The 17,500-nt window shown below is 36.9% G+C and overlaps 1 protein-coding gene across 26 annotated transcripts in view; it reads right to left on the bottom strand.

The window, feature by feature from the left end:
* LOC106883622 (calmodulin-binding transcription activator 2) overlaps positions 1-17,500 on the bottom strand; it is an 859,097-nt gene that overhangs the window by 41,957 nt on the left and 799,640 nt on the right. For all 26 annotated transcript variants that reach the window (XM_089342578.1, XM_089342567.1, XM_089342583.1 and 23 more), the window contains one exon: positions 13,663-13,709. In XM_089342578.1, coding sequence (XP_089198704.1) covers positions 13,663-13,709 — 47 coding nt within the window. The remainder of the gene's footprint in view (positions 1-13,662; positions 13,710-17,500) is intronic.

Raw genomic sequence — 17,500 nt, 5'->3', positions numbered from 1 at the left:
CCACCCAGTCCTTCCTTCCTTAGGTATCATCCCTCTGGAACTCCCTCCTGGTTCGGGTCTTTTTTGCAGGCGTTGATTTACAAATGTTCAACAAGAATATTAATAACATCAATCTCAGTGAACAAAGGCTATGGGCATGGGCCCCTTCATCAGCATCCAGCAAACGAAAATAATAACAAACATATACAACACTGTGAGTCTGTGTATAGTGTAGCTATTAGAGAGGTAGTGAGAGAGAGAGAGGGAGGAAAGAGAGGATGGAATGAGAGAGGGGAGAGAGAGAGAGAGAGAGTGGAGTGAAACAAAGAACAAAAAAGAAGAAATGAAGGAAGAAAGTAGAGAGAAATATTGTCAAGAAGAAGGAAATGAAAGAATAAGAGAGAGAGAGAGAGAGAGAGAGAGAGAGAGAGAGAAGACCTCTTGAGAAATTAATTCCATAACTGTTCTCCTCCTCTTCCTCCTCCAGACACCTCCCACCACTAAGAAAACAAAAAAGAACAAAAACAAGCCAACAAATCAAAACAGAATTTTTGATTTTAGCAAAATCCTGCAAGGTTTGTGAAAAAATTGTTTTTGTAAAAGACACCTTTTTGTCTTATTTTTCTAGCGGCAAGACGGTGGTGGTGGTGGTGGTGATGGTGGTGATTAGGCTGGCAGATGGAGTGGTGGTGGTGGTGGTGGTCACAGCACTGATGATTCTGTTTACATTTTACTGTATTTCAAATCACATAGTGTAAAACACACACACACACACACACAATATATATATATATGCCTACATATGTTTTCATTTTACTGAAGAATTAAAAGATGTTCAAAGACACAAAAATACCACCATTAGAAGAACCACCACCACCACCACCACCACCAACAACAACAACAACAACAACCACAACATGCCAGAAACAACAACAGCAGTAAAAGAAAAAAATAACAAACAAACAAAAAATATTACTGAAATCTATTTGTAAACTTCTCAGACAACTGCTGACAAATTTCAAGACTGAATTGAATTAGTTTTGGGGAGACATTGAAGAAGAGGAGGCAGAAGAGGAAGGGAATGAAAAACAGTGAAAGGAGAGAGTAGTAGAAAGGTGGCGTGTGTGTGTGTGTGTGTGTGTGAGACTGTGTGGGAAATGGTGAGCAACTGGCACAAGTGTTTTTGCTTTCATAGAGTCTTTCATGGTTTTTTTTTTTTTGGAGAGGGGTACAGGGTGTTTGTAATTCAGACAAAAATACATGAGAAATAAAAGCAAAAACAAAATAAAATCTAAAGTAAAACAAAAACAAAAAAAACTAAGTAAATGTTTTCTTCAAAATAATTTTCCAATAATATTAATAATAATAATAATGATACTAGAAATAATAGCAAATATTTTGCTCAATAACATGGCTTGTTCCTTAGGAGCTGACGATATAAGAAGCTTTGATCATAAGCAGGGGTAGTTGGGGAGCATCATAGTCATGTGTTGAGACAAATTCTTTGGGGTTTGAGTAATTCACCTCTGGAAACACCAGGGGTTTCGTTAATCATCCTTAAACGACCCTTATTCAGGGACCTTTTGAGCAGGATGGGCTACTCAACCTGAAGAAAATTCTAACTGGGCCCCCCCTTGTAAGCTCATGCGCTGTTTATCTTGATATGAGATCACCATGTCACGCACATACGGTTGTGATGGATGTGCCTGGTGTACCCTTATCAGACGGGTAGTCATGATGGGTATACTGGGCTTTGTATATTTGTACCTCAGTGTCAGTTTGATGGCAGGCACTGCTCTCTCACTCAATAATAATGATAATCCTTTCTAGTAAAGGCACAAGGCCTGAAATTTGGTGAGAGGGGACTAGTTGATTATATCGACCCCAGTGTGTAACTCTTGGTGGAATTTGAACTGAGAATGTAAAGACAGACGAAATGGTATTAAGCATCTTGTCAGGCATGCTAACCATTCTGTCAGCTCAGTATTATAATAATATAATAGAATATTAACAATAAGAGCATTTCTTTATCTGCCTCATCATACTGAAAGAAGAGAGAAAGCAACACTGAGTGAGAGAAGGTGACAATATTATTGTCACCTTTTCCTCGCTTCCTAATAATTACTAAATAATTACTAAATATAAACGAGTCTGTCACCAACAGAAGGCAATAGCTAGTGTAATCAGGTATAAAAAATACATTAGAAAACTCACTCCCTCTCTCTTCAACAAGAACCATGCCAGATGTCAACGATACTTGAAATAAGAAAGAAAGAAAGACATGACTTTCTATGGGAAATTCTAAAATTCTCAGGACTTGTACAGACTTTCGACTAACAATCAATATTTATTGATTTTTTAAATTTATTTATTTATTTATGTACATATATATTTTATTGTTAATATCTTATGTAATCTAATATTGCGTATGGAAACTAACCAATATTATATCCAGTCTCGGCAGCAAGTTCTATGCCGGCTGATATCGAAACTATTCTTGTAGCAGAATACAAAACTTAAGACAATATCACTGATGAAGAGAACATTGTGGTTGCACGGTGAGAAGTTTGCATTCCAACCACATGATTGACCGGAGGCTATAGTAGAGGACACTTGCGATGCAGTGGGACTGGGCCCAGAACCATGTGGTTGGGAAGGAAACTTCTTGCCACACATCCACACCTATAATAAGTTGAATTTGGGTTAGGGTTAGGGTTAGGGGATGGAAAAAAGATATGTATATTTTCACTATTTATTGTTACATTTTAAAATTTAGAATAGCTTTCTAAAATGCTATAATGTTTAATATATATATATATAGCACCCGTGAAATCATAATGGTGGCTCTTGCCAGTAGCATGATCTTCAAATGTTGGGCCTCATGGAGGTGACAGGTGACTCAGACCTTTGGGAACATGGTGTGCTTGAGAAGGGTCACCAAGCCAAGTGAAATCATAGTCACGGCTGTTGCCAGTGTCATGTAAATAGTACCCATGCTGGTGGCACAGAAAAAGCACCCATTACACTCTTGGAATGGTTGGCATTAGGAAGGGCAACCAGCCATAGAAACCATGCCAAATCAGACTGGAACTTGATGCAGCTCTCTGGCTTACCAGTTCCAGTCAAACAGTCCAATCCATGCCAGCATAGAAAGCAGACATTATATATATATATATATATATATATATATATATATGGTTGTTGTTTTATCAAGATACTCTGGCATCTAGTTGTCAGGTCAGTGATCTCATCACAGGTTAGCGAGATCTGCTACTGGTACCATGGAAACCAGTACCACCAGTCCATGGTCAAGTGGTCAGTGACTAAACTGGTTCCCCTACTTGAATAGCTTGCTACTCTTGTGAGGAGGATGTCTGGCTACCCCAGCAGGATGAGTTCCTTGTTGGCCAACGGTCATCCAGGAGGGGAAGGTAATGGCAAACCATTCCAATATCTTTGCTGACGAAACACTCTGAGAAAGTCAGAAGGAAATAATGTGATGGCCTCATCTGATGGAAGAACTCACATTTAATCAGAGAAGGCATTCAATGTAGAGTCAGGAATGTGTTGCAAAGCATACAATTAATGACAGCGTAAATGGCAAACAGGTTGGATTCTAGAAATAGAACAACACAAGTGTAGGGATGGGCAGTGTGGTTAAGAGGTTTACTTCCCAGCCAATAGGTTTTGGGTTCAATTCCACTGCTTGGTATCTTGGACAGGTGCCTTCTGCTTAGCCCCCTCCTAAATTCTAAATGTTTAATTAGCAATGAATGACACAGCTTGTAGGACAGTGACAATCATTTACAACTACCATGCCATGACAAGACAAAGAAACACACACAAACACAATGGGCTTCTTTCAGTTTTCATCTACCAAATTCACTCGCAAGGCTTTGGTAGAATTCGAACTGGAACTGTAGCAGAAGTCACTTCCTAAGGTGCCATGCAATGGAACTGAACCTGAAACCATGTGTTCAGGAAGCATACTGCTTAACCACACACAATGATGCAAGCACATAAAACAAATTGATATTGCTCCACCAATATACCATATGCATATTATAAATTAATATTACTCAACCAACACATTGCACACAACTCTGACCATCCATCCATTATTACACTGGACCAATCTTCCTATTTCACACACACACACACACACACACACACACACACACACACACACACACACACACACACACACACACACAATCTATAGTTTGTATCAATAGTAAAACCCTTTGTTGCCAACAGGAAGAGAGCAGTTTATAATCTTCCCATAATGTCTATCTTATGACATAGCTTCTAATATATGATATAGCTTATATATATATATATATATATATATATATATATGTGTGTGTGTGTGTGTGTGTGTGTGTGTGTATCATATTTTTTTTCTTTTTTTGTTTTGCTTATGATCGTCAATATTCATGTAGTTGAAGATAAAGTAAGCAAGACAAAAATATTAATAGAAACGGCTTTATTTACTATCTACGTAAAGATGGATCATCAACTGATGCTTGCTAGTTTGTCCGCCCCACCCCCACCCCCACCCCGCCGTCATTGTATAAATAATTTCTAAAGAAGTCAAAAGCACAACAACACTAAGAACTGTCTGGTAGTATATTCCAAGGACTAAATATTCTAGCTGCAGATCAAATACTAAAAACGTTGTCTTCTGTGACATGTCATTTCATATTTTTTCTTGTTATTTTTTTTTTATATCTTATCTTCTCAGTAAATCCATTCATCCTATTATTTACATTTTTCTTCATCCTGCATTAGCTGTCTTTAAACTCCTGTTATAGTCAATTTTTAAACTTCTTTTACAGTCATCTTTAATTTATTCTGCAGTCATTTTGTTCACTGATTTATTTCAGTTGCTGACTTAGCTTTAATGGGAGAATGTCTTGGCTGCTATCAAACAATAAGTTGTGGCCATCTTCGAAATTTTACTTGTTTCTGTCATTAGACTGTGGCCATGCTGGGGCAGTGCCTTAAAGAAATTTTAGTCAATCAAAATTACCCCAGAACCTTTTTTTTTAAGGTTTGGTACTTATTCTATTGGATAGATGAAAACTGTAAGAAGCCCATCATATGTGTGTGTGTGTGTGTATGTATGTGTATGTGTAAATCCTTTGTGCCTGCGTTTGTCCTACCCCCCCCCCCCCCAACTTGATAACTGGTGTTAGTTTATTTACATTCCTGTAACTTAGCAATTTGGCAAAAAGGACTGATAAAGTAAATATCAAGCTTAAAAAAAAGTGCTGGGGTTGATTCGTTTGACTAAATATTCTTGAAGGCAATGCCCCAGCTTGGCCACAGTCTAATGACTGAAACAAGTAAAAGGTAAAACAGGCCCCTGGAATTAAGTTTGGTGAAAGGGGATTAGTCCATACCATTGACCCTACGGTACTTGACTGGTACTTTATTAATTAACTATGTAAAGATGAAAGGGAAGTTGACCTCAGCAGGATAATAAACAAAATTTGAGAAAATAAATGCTGAAGTGAAGCCTCAATTTGTCTCCCGGAGTGTGGGAGAATATTTTATATCTAAATCCTTATTGAAATGTGATATTCAGCAGGGAACTGGTAGAAGGGCTGGAAAAACATTGGGGGAGGTGGAAGACACAACATGGAGGAGGGTGGGGGAGGCCAGAGAGATAAGTGAGTCAGAATTGTCTGATTAGAGATGAAATGAAATCAACCAGATTTTGGGAGCAGAGGTCATTATTATAGGGAAAAAGGCAGAGAGAGAGAGAGAGAGAGAGAGAAGGGAGAGGAGGAGACAACAACATGCCTGACTTGGCAGATAAAAGCTAGTGGACATAAATCCAAGAAGGTAACTAGGTTAGTGTAAATTATTAACCTACAAAGAACTAAATTACTTTAAGTTGAGAAAAAAATCTTTGTAATTTGTAAATAAAAGAAGAACCAACTTGTAGATGAGAGATGGAGAGATAGAGTGGAGGGTGAGAAAGAGCAGACAAAGAGAGAGGGAAGGAAGGAGTGGGAGAGGAAGAGAGAGAGAGAGAGAGAGAGAGGGAAGGAGGGAGGGAAAATTTCATCACCAAATTAGGAAAACAATAATCATCCATTGCTGTTTGAATGCACCCATTTGATGCAACAGTTTCTTTCACTAAGCTCCATCCATTTACCTTGTGCTCTAAACACTATTTATGGCAGCCAGGATTACTTATATTTATTGTATCTGCCTAGTAATAAATGCCACCAGCCGATGTACACCTTGGTTCTTTTTGAAGTGGAAGACATTTAAGATGAATTCACGCCCACCAACCAATAAATACATTCTCCACGCTGTTTGGAGATGGAAATGGAAATGGTACAGTGGAACTGATGATGGCAATGATAGAAGAGCAGCTTGGATAATTTCCTTTGTATTCCAAATAGAGATTCTAACACTTGTTTCTAGTAGCAACTCATAAACGACATCAGCTGCTTTGTTCAACTTGGATGAGATCTTCAATGTAATAAGTAGCTGGAGAACAATAAAGTGACAAGAGGAGTCTCTACAGATTGGATTGAAAAATATGTTGACAATGGGAAAGATAGACCGGAAATAATTAACACAGTATGTATACATAAGTGTATGTTTACACATGCTTATATATATGCACAAATACATGTATTATGTGTGTACGTGTGTGTGCGTATACATGTATATATGTGTGTGTGTATGTGTGTGTGTGTGTGTGTGTGTGTGTGTATATATATATATATTTATTTATTTATTTGATGATGGCTTAGCTGGCTGAAACTTCAAAGTCACAGTCGATAATATTCTTGTTTAAGAATAATAAATTTGTACTCTACAAAAGTACAGGGCAATCCTTCAGGTTAATGTAAAACTGCTTTAATTACAACTGAACACAAAAACAAACATAAATATATGAATATATCCTCATCATAATCATCATTTAATGTCTGATTTACCATGCTGGCATGGGCTGGACAGTTTGACAGGAGCTGGTAAGTCAGAAGACTGCCCCAAGCTGGACTGCCTGCTTTGGCAGGGTTCTTGTAGCTAGATGCCCCTCCTAAGGGTAAACCACTTTACAGCATGGACTGGGTGCATTTTATGTGGCACCATCATCCGTGAGGTTATCAAATAATTTACAAGAGAAGACCCCACTCAACGGAAGGAGGGAGTAGTATTGAGGAAGGTGGTTTTGTGCCAGATCAGAAGGAGTAAGAGTAGAGGGGAGAGAAGCAGATGTCTTGCAGATCAGTTCAAATATGCCTGAGAGAGATATTTGAACCTGTAAAGGATTTTCACTGCAGTAAATTAGTAAATAATATTTAATGATTTGCAATAAAGGAAGCAAAACTGGTAATTTGCATTGTTTTGGCTTTTCAATATAAAGAATCCAAAACATTTATATATTTGAAACAATGCTTCATGAAAACTATATAACTCTCTTCTCTCTCTCTGAATACATACATACATACATACATATAGATATGTGTGTGTGTTTATATAATGTATATATGTATATATATTTATATATAGGCACACAGACATGTACATGTGCATTTGTGTCTGTGTGTTTGTGTGTGTGTGTATATATATATATATATACACATGCATACAGAGATACATAGATACATATCTATACACACACACTTATACATACATCTATATACATAGACAGACAGACACATGAACACACACACACACACACACACACCTTGTGTATGTGTGATTTCTGACTCTCATCAAACAGTCAATAAGGGAAAGGACTGAACACATGAAATCACATAAGTTCTCTTTCCTGGTATTTCAAATTGATTTTACATACAAAGGAAAGAAGGAGAAGAAGAAGAAGAAGAAGAAGAAGAACAGCAACATGAACGACTGATGACGATGACAATGATGATGTCAATGATGCTGCTGCTCCTCATCACCTTACTTTAAGAAACTGAACATTTAATGACATTTAACTTTCACGCTCTTCCTCTACCCAGCAGCATTTTCCATGAGATAGACCAGCACCAAATATCAATAGATTTCGTACAACAGCAAACATGAAGCGAAACATTCAATTGATTTAGTTAAAAACTAGCTGCCATTCGGTGTGACTGAGTCTTTGAGGCGGATACAATACCGTTTCACTCATTATCATTTTAACATATGCTTTCCCAGGCATATTATGCAAAAGAGATTCGCTTAATAGCCTCTCTTTATCTGTTGCTACCTTTTGTTATGTTAGACGTGAAGCTCCACTATCAAAGATCACAATCTAATTAACGCTGTTTCAAGTCGTCCTCTTTATTCTGGTCCCAGTTTGATGGCAAAGCATTACACCACCTCACCTTCTCACTATTGGAAATACTGGATGTATCGCAAATACCCCCATTTCAATTCAGTTCACATCTGTCTTGCCGCTAATAGCCGAGTTTTATTGAAAATAACGATAATTTTAAATAATATAAAATTGGAATTCTTCGTCCAGTTACTTTATCAACTTATTTTTAGTCAATGTTTCTTTGAAATGATTCACTTTGATCATTTCTGTGATCATTTCAGGCCAGTTATTACAGTTAGTACACTGTCTCACACATTGCTCTGTACTTGTTACTGGCAAAGAATACATTTGGTCAACAGCTTTTTTATACAAATGGAGATATGAGAGAGAGAGAGAGAGAGAGAGAGAGACAAGTGAAGGGAGGGAGGGGCAGAGGGAGAGAGAGGTGCAATTGGAGAGACAGTGGGAGGAAGAAGGAGACTTCTAAAAAGACAAAAAGAGATAAAAGTGCATCTCCATTTTGTTTGTTTTGTGAGTCGCAGAGGGTGGGACAGAGTGCAAAGCTCCATAAATTCTTCCAAGGGGGCAGGATGGGTCAAGGAAAACAGGTTAAAAGAATGTTTTGTTTTTATATTTAATTTGATGATGATATTAGTTTAAGGGAAGTAGAAAGAGGAATGGGGTTCTGGGAAGGGAAAGAAGAGGATCTAGTTTTTAAGGAAGGGAGAAAATGAAATTGGCTGTTGTTTAACCAAAGGTCACACCTGACTGGACACATCTGTAACCAAGAGTATGCCAGCCATGCGTGCTGTACATATTTAGGGGTAAATTTCGGGGCAACACTATGCAAGGAGTCCTTTCCTTACTTAAGGTGTTATGATTGATTTGGACAGAGATTTGACAGTTATTATTAGCAGGCTGATAGACCACATCAAAGAATGAAAATAAGTTTATCATTCTGGAAACATTGAGCAAACATAGACAGAGTCTGGATGTAAATAAGTGAACATAGATGAAGGTGAGGCATGATGGGAAGTCCAGACATTATCTGTGTGTGTGTGTGTGTGTGTGGTGACTGTTCCATCTTTCTTGTGCTTACTTATTGTCTTTCCGTCCATGACTTCTCAGATAGCTATTCAGTCCCGTTGCAGAGCTGCGTGGTTTGAAGCATAGGTGACAGATGACAGTTGTAACTTGCTGTGTGTGTCCAATTGGTTAGGTCGGCACACATCGCTGCTTTTCCATTGCCATAGGATTTTGAGTAGATGGAATGACTAATGAGGTTGTCGTAAAGAGACATCTGTACGTGACTCGATTATAGCGACAAACACTTGTACAGCATTAGTAGCTCTCTCTGAATCTCTGTGATAAATACCAAGTGACAGGCTGAAACAAGCTGACCAGTAATCAAGTGAAACTGTAGCTTTTATATCAGAGTGTCCCTCTCCTTGAAGGCTGCTCTAACAACAGTTAGGGACCCCTCACTCTTGGAGGTTTTACTGCACACCCTGACACCAGGCAAAGATATTTCTGCATTCTCTGTGTTCAGATGGATTGTCCTCACCTATGTTAGTTAAGCCAGAGCTGGAACCCTGATAGGTGTCACTACTCCAGGTTAGAAGAGACCTTGGGACAATAGGGACTAAGAGTGGTTTGGCAAAAGAGACCCTTAGAATAAGTGCCCAGCTTTAAAAAAGTAAGCAGTGAGATTGGTTCATTTGACTAAAGCCATTGAAGGTAGTGCCCCAGCATGGCCACTGTTCAATGACTGAAACAAGTAAAAAGATACTGCATGCTTTACCATTTGATATACAGGATATAATTATATACATCACATTATATACATTGTGTGCTCAACCATCAGATATACAGTATATAATTATATATATATTTATATATACAGGTATGGTGACGCAAAACAGGAAAAATAGAACTCAAGATTCTTCATATTTGAGTAATACAATGGTAAAATAGCCAAATATGTGTGTGTGTGCCAGTAAAGCGACGCTGGTAATGATCACGCTCAAATGGTGCTATTTACGTGCCACTGGCACGGAAGCCAGACAGATACTCTGGCAATGATCACGCTTGGATGGTGCTCTTAGCGCTCCACTGGCACAGGTGCCAGTCATCGAATTTGGTTCAATATATATATATACACACACACATATATATATATTTATATATATATTTATATATATATATATATATATATATATATATATATATATATATATATATATATATATATATATATATTTAAAATTTATTAATGAGGGTAGAAATTGATATTGATCAATTAAAACCAGTGGTCTAGCATATTAAAAAATCCGAAGATTAAAATTATATTACATACAAGAATAAGAGGAATGACCAGCAAATGTGGATTCCTGAATGCTAGAAATAGATGCCGAATCATCCAACCACGAAAAAGAATGTTATCAGTAGAAAAAATCAGCGACACAACAGACTGTAAATGAGTAAGACAAATGAAAAAATACTAAAATACGATTAATTTACGTACCATGGTTTCACCTGTTAACATTTACATAAGTAAATATCTGTGGGATCATCAGTGTAAAAAGAGACAGATTTACGCTGATGATCCCACAGATATTTACCTATGTAAATGTTAACAGGTGAAACCATGGTACGTAAATTAATCGTATTTTAGTATTTTTTCATTTGTCTTACTCATTTACAGTCTGTTGTGTCGCTGATTTTTTCTACTGATAACATTCTTTTTCGTGGCTGGATGATTCGGCATCTATTTCTAGCATTCAGGAATCCACATTTGCTGGTCATTCCTCTTATTCTTGTATATATATATATATATATATATATATATATATATATACACACATATATATATATATATATACATATGGCACGTAAAAAGCACCAATCAAGTGTGGACGATGCCAGTGCTGCCTCACTGGCACCCATGCCGGTGGCATGTAAAAAGCAGTCACCACACATCTTGGAGTGGTTGGCATTAGGAAGGGCATCCGGCAGTAGAAACCATGCCAAATCAGATTTGGGACCTGGTGCAGTCTCCCGGTTTACCACTTCCCAGTCAAACTGTCCAACCTGTACCAGCATGGAAAGCAGTCATTAAATGTTGATGATGACGATGATGATGATATATATATATATATATATATATATATAAACACACGCACACAAAGTTTATATATATTTTTATTAATATTTAGCAGAAGCAACAGAGTGACTCAAGAGCTGCAAGTTTTCCTTTGCTTCTACTAAATATAAAATATATATGAATATAAAAGATATATATATGTGTGTATATATATATATATATATATATATATATATATATATATACATATACTATGTGCTCTACTATTAGATACAGAGTATATAATTATATATATTACACTGTGTGCTCAACTGTCAGATATACAGTATATAATTACATGTATATTTATATATATATATATATATATATATATATATATATATATATATATATATATATATATATATATATATACACTATATGCTCTCCCATTAGACATACAGTATATAATTATATTATATGTATTATGTGCTGTGTTCTATCATAAAATGTATAGTTCCACTGCTGACCTTGGAGTTCAACAAGAGCAGCTTAATAAATAAATATTGATTTCTTTCATAGCTATAAACCCTCATATTTATAAGATCGTGAAAACAAAGTGTGTGTCATTTACATGATGACATTAGCAAGGGAATTGAAGGTGCAAATGAAATGGCTAGAACCAGAAATAGGGAGTCAAGAGAATGCTATGTGTTGGTTGTTAGGTGACTGCTTCAACTCGGGGTTGATTGACAACATAATTACATTATTATTGCAACGTTTAATTTTGTTCATTCGTAAAGCCGCTAGATTCGTGACAAACTCATTTGTACTTCATAACAACTACATATGTGAGAGTGCATCTGTGTATATTTATATAAGTACACACACACACACACACACACACACACACACACACACACACAGAGTCTGAAGTCCTGATTTCGTGAATTTAATGCCATTTAACTTCATCCTCTCTACATTTCCACATGACAATAAGTTTCATGAAATCTATTAACATCTATCAATAGACCTCGTATTGATTATGACTAACAACCAATATGATGACACAAGTCCAAATATATCAGCGTAGAATATAATCCCTTGTTCCTTTTTACGTCTATTTTTCTATGCTGGCAGAGGTTGGAAGAGTACTGATTTGAAGCAATATTTTTACATCTGGTTGCTCTTCCTGTCACAAACCATACCAGTTTTACAAGTTAACAATTTTGTTTTTTAATTCCGCTCCTTCAAGAGCTGTTAGGATTACTGGGAGTGCAAACACAAAAGCAATGTTTTCTTTTTCACTGAGATCTGATGTGAAGCATGGGAATGACAACTTTCATGGAACAGGGTACAAAGAACTTGTGACAAAGCAAACAGTGTGAACATGTGGTATAAAACCGACAAATATCAAGGAGTGATGTTTGTAGAGGCCACAGCCCATGGAAAACTAGCCTGTAGATTTAGGAAAGCTCTGAAGGAGACCAAACTCAACATTAAGATTGTTGAAAAGCCAGGAAACTCCATCAGATCACAACTATGTAGGACATACCCCTTTGAGAATACCATATGCACCAATGATAACTGCATGGTAAGTAGGATTAGCCCTGGCATTAACTGTAGAACTAGAAATGTAGTTTACAGTATAAGATGCATAGAAGGTGCTTGTAAAGACATGAACATGACATACATAGAGGAGACATCTAGGAGCATTGCGGAACGACTAAATGAACATTTGAGACAATATGACAACAAAAATCAGTTCTCCATACTCTACCAACATGCCAAGGACCAATATGGAGGTAACCTGGGTCAACTTGACATCCGCATCTTATCCAAGCACCCAAAGGACCCAACACTCAGACAAATACAGGAGTACATCCTCATAAATGAAACTTCCCCAATGCTAAATAGGAAATACTCATAGTAGATATCATACCCCATACCCACTGCTTATACAGGTAGAGTAGAATGGTTAGTGGGCTGTTATGTAGATAGATGTATGTATGTGTGTGTGTAGAGGTGTATGTATATATGTATATGCAGATGTATGTAAGCACATGGATATGAAAGTAAACAGATAGACAGACAAACGGATAGGTACATAGGTTATATGAACAGACAAGCACACATACACAAATGAAGACTGAACCTCAAGACAAGAAGGGATACAACGCTCGGCCAACTTCAATTTATATTATAGATAAAATGAGGGTGTCTATTTATTTTTGAAATATCTTACTCAGTGTGTGTGTGTGTGTTTGTGTGCATGTGTGTTTCTCCAAATTCTTGCACACAAGGATATACTGTCAACTTTACTTACCACATGTTCTGAGTCTTGTATGCCTTCCCCAGGCCGGCCAGTCGAAACTGAAAATAAAAGAGGAAAATAAAGATAAAAGGAATACAAACAATTAAATTAAAAGATTTGTTTCCAGTTTTACATTAATTAATTAATTCACTTTTGTTATTTATATTAGAATGGTAAAACTGGAAGGAATGATTTGTCATAAATTTGGACATCAGTATGTGGCTGCAATTACCACTTTCTTTTACAACTTGATGGATGCTTTCTCAAATACTAACCATTAGCTTTTTGGTAATTCAGTCCCCTAATGCTGAATAATAATAATAATAATAATAATAATAATAATAATAATAATAACAACTAATCATTGCTGCCCAGGATCAGGCATTGAACACCAACTCAGTGAAAAAGGATATACACCACACAAGTGCAATAAACCTCTGAAGAATGTGTGGGGAGAGGGTTGAAAGCATGACTAACATTGTTAGTGCTTGTGAAAGTCTTGTGCAGAAAGAGTACAATCACAGACAAGACAAGGTGATGCAAAACCTCCACTGGCTACTATACTGGAAGCATGGATATGAGGTAACAAGTGCTTGGTACCAACATACATTGGAAAAGGTAATGGATGAAAAGGGGAAGGCAAAAATCCTCTGGGACTTTGACTTCCAGATAGACAAAGTGTTAGAGCACCGAAGGCCGGATATAGTAACCTTTAGGGGGGGGGGACAAACAACAATGCCTAATAATCAACATGGCAGTGCCAGGAGATCAACACATCATCAGGAAAAAAGAGAAAAGGTTGATAAATATGGAGACCTGAGAATTGAGATTACTAAGATGTGGCAGCTACAAGAGTCGAGCATAAAGGTTATCTCTATTGTCATTGGAGCATCAATCTGAAAAAACGTCTGGAAACCTTAGGAGTATTGCAAAAGTTGGCATTACTTGGAACTACACCAATATTGCATAAAGTACTGTCTTTCTGAAGTCCTTGTTGTGACTTGACAAACAGTACAAACCCCAGGTAGACACAATATCTTCAATCAACAACCTTACGTTATTATATACTGTGTGACGTCTATAATAATAATAACTATCCTTTCTACTAAAGGCACAAGGCCTGAAATTTTGGGGGAGGGGACTAGTTGATTACATTGACCCCAGTGTTTCACTGGTACTTAATTTATAGACCCAGAAGGATGAAAGGCAAAGTTGACCTCAGCAGAATTTGAACTCAGAACATAAAGCGGGAGAAAATGCTGCTAAACATTTTTGTCCAGCATGCTAACGGTTCTGCCAGTTCATTACCTTAATAATCATAATAATTTTGAGACAAGGCAAGCAATTTTGCAGAGGGGTAAGTTGATGAAATCGAATCCAGTGCTCAACTGGTAGTTAATTTATCAGCCCTGAAAGGATGAAAGGCAAAGCCAACCTCAGCAGAATTTGAACTCAGAACATAAAGACATATGAAATACTTTTAAGCATTTTGCTTAGCATGCAAATGACTCTGCTAGCTCGCTGCCAACAAACATAACAATGATTTAAGATTTTTGCCACAAGGGCAGCTTGGGGGAGGGGAATAAGTTGATTACATCGACCGCCCAGTGTGTAACTGGTATTTATTTAATCGACCCTGAAAGGATGAAAGGCAACGTCGACTTTGGTGGAATTTGAACTCAGAACATAGCGGCAGATGAAATACCACTAAGTATTTCGCCCAGTGTGCTAACGATTCTGCTAGTTTGCAGCCTTCAATAATAATAATAATAATAATAATAATAATAATAATAATAATAACAACAACGATGCTGATGCTGATAATCTTTTCTTTCTTAGCCACAATGGCTCGAAAAGATACAGAAAAATATGAAGAAACATTAGCTAGAAGTGCGGTGGGGGCTTACGATGATGTGTCGGGTGGGTGAGACAAGTTATACAGAGATGAAAGGAAGGAGAGAAAGATGGTGTATGATATATAATTGGATGAATTACAAATTTATGAAACACAAATATTTACATGGAATAAATATTAAAAAAAAAAAGATGATAAAAAATAATTAAAACAAAATATCTACATAGAAATTAGAACATTTCCCTTGTATTGATGAAAGCAACGCAAGTTCCTGATACAGTTTCCTGTCTATTCACTTCTGGCATTGTTTATAGCTGGAGATCTTCCATGAGGATGTGAAGATGTCTGTCTGTCTGCCTATCTATCTATCTATCGATATATACATACACACATATATATGTATAGGCATGGCTGTGCAGTAAGATCTTTGTATCCCAACCGCATGATCCCAAGTTCCACTGCATGGCACCAGGGGCAAGTGTCTTCTATATTTCTGGGTCAATCAAAGCCTTGTGAGTAGATCTGGAAGACGGAAACTGAAAGAAGCCCTATGTGTGTGTGTGTGTGTGTGCGTGCACACATGTTTGTCCTCCACGACCACTTTACAACTGATGTTGGTTTGTTTATGTCCCCATAAGCTATCAAGAGAGTGCTCCAGCATGGCTGCAACCCAATGACTGAAACAAGTAAAACATAAAGAATATATATACACATATATATATATATATATATCATCATCATCACCATCGTTTAATATCCATTTTCCATGCTGGCGTGGGTTAGATGGTTTGACTGAGGACTGGCAAGCCAGAAGGCTGCAATAGGCTCCAATCTGATCTGGCAAGGTTTCTACAGCTGGATGCCCTTCCTAACACCAACCACACTGAGGGTGTAGTGGGTGTTTTTTACGTGCCACTGTCACGGGTGCCAGTTAGGTGGCACTGGCATTGACCACGTTTGAATGGTGCTTTTTACATGCTACTGGCATGGGAGCCAGTCAGGTAGCACTATATAAATACATACATACATATATATATATTTCCATATCTCTCTCTCTCTCTCTCTCTCTCTCTCTCTCTCTATATATATATATATATATATATATATATATATATATATATGTATATATATATACATACATACACACAAACATACATGTGTGTGTGTGTGTATATGTGTATGTATATGAGTGTCTATCTATGTATATTTAAGTACTCACACACAGATATATGCACACATATGCATACATGAACACACACACACGCATATGTATGTGTGTGTATATATATATATATATATATATATATATAGAGAGAGAGAGAGAGAGAGACATAGAGTGAGCGAGCTAAAGGTTATTTACCCATTTTGTTGTCTGGTGGATTACTTTGTTTCCCAAAAACAAAACAATTCTAGAATCAAATATAAATGGATTGTTTTGATGTTATTTTTTTACGAGAAACTATTCAATATGAGGTACTGCAAGAGATACAATATAGTGTAGACTCTTGTTTGGATAATAATTTTCATAGGAATGTAACCACAACACAGGAAGAGAGAGAGAGAGAGAGGGAGAGAGAGAGAGAGAGAGAGAGAGAGAGAGAAAGAAAGAGTGAGGATTAAAAAATTGTATCTGTCAGGGTGTGTGAATGTGTATGGAAACGATGAAATGGTTCCATAATTCCTGGCAGCTATCTTCTAAGGCTACATTAGAGAACAGCCCTCAGTTTCCTACACAGAACCTTATAGAAGAGTCAGCCAGATGTAAAAGGTAGTAGTTACCATTAAATACCACTGAAGAAATGTGCCAGCTTTCTCCAGCAAGTCTTACAGAAAACTATAAAACAACTCAAGAGACATACATTTCACATTCTTTTTATTTTTTTATTCCTTTACTTATTTCAATCATTTGACTGTGGCCATGCTGGAGCACCACTTTTAGTCAAACAAATCAATCCCAGGACTTATTCTTTGTAAGATTAGTACTTATTCTATCAG

The sequence above is a fragment of the Octopus bimaculoides genome, chromosome 26 (assembly GCF_046866305.1).
Source record: "Octopus bimaculoides isolate indiv1 chromosome 26, ASM4686630v1, whole genome shotgun sequence".
Classification (NCBI taxonomy): domain Eukaryota; kingdom Metazoa; phylum Mollusca; class Cephalopoda; order Octopoda; family Octopodidae; genus Octopus; species Octopus bimaculoides.
The sequence above is the reverse complement of the archived record's forward strand: the minus strand, read 5'-3'. Positions and strand labels throughout refer to the sequence as shown.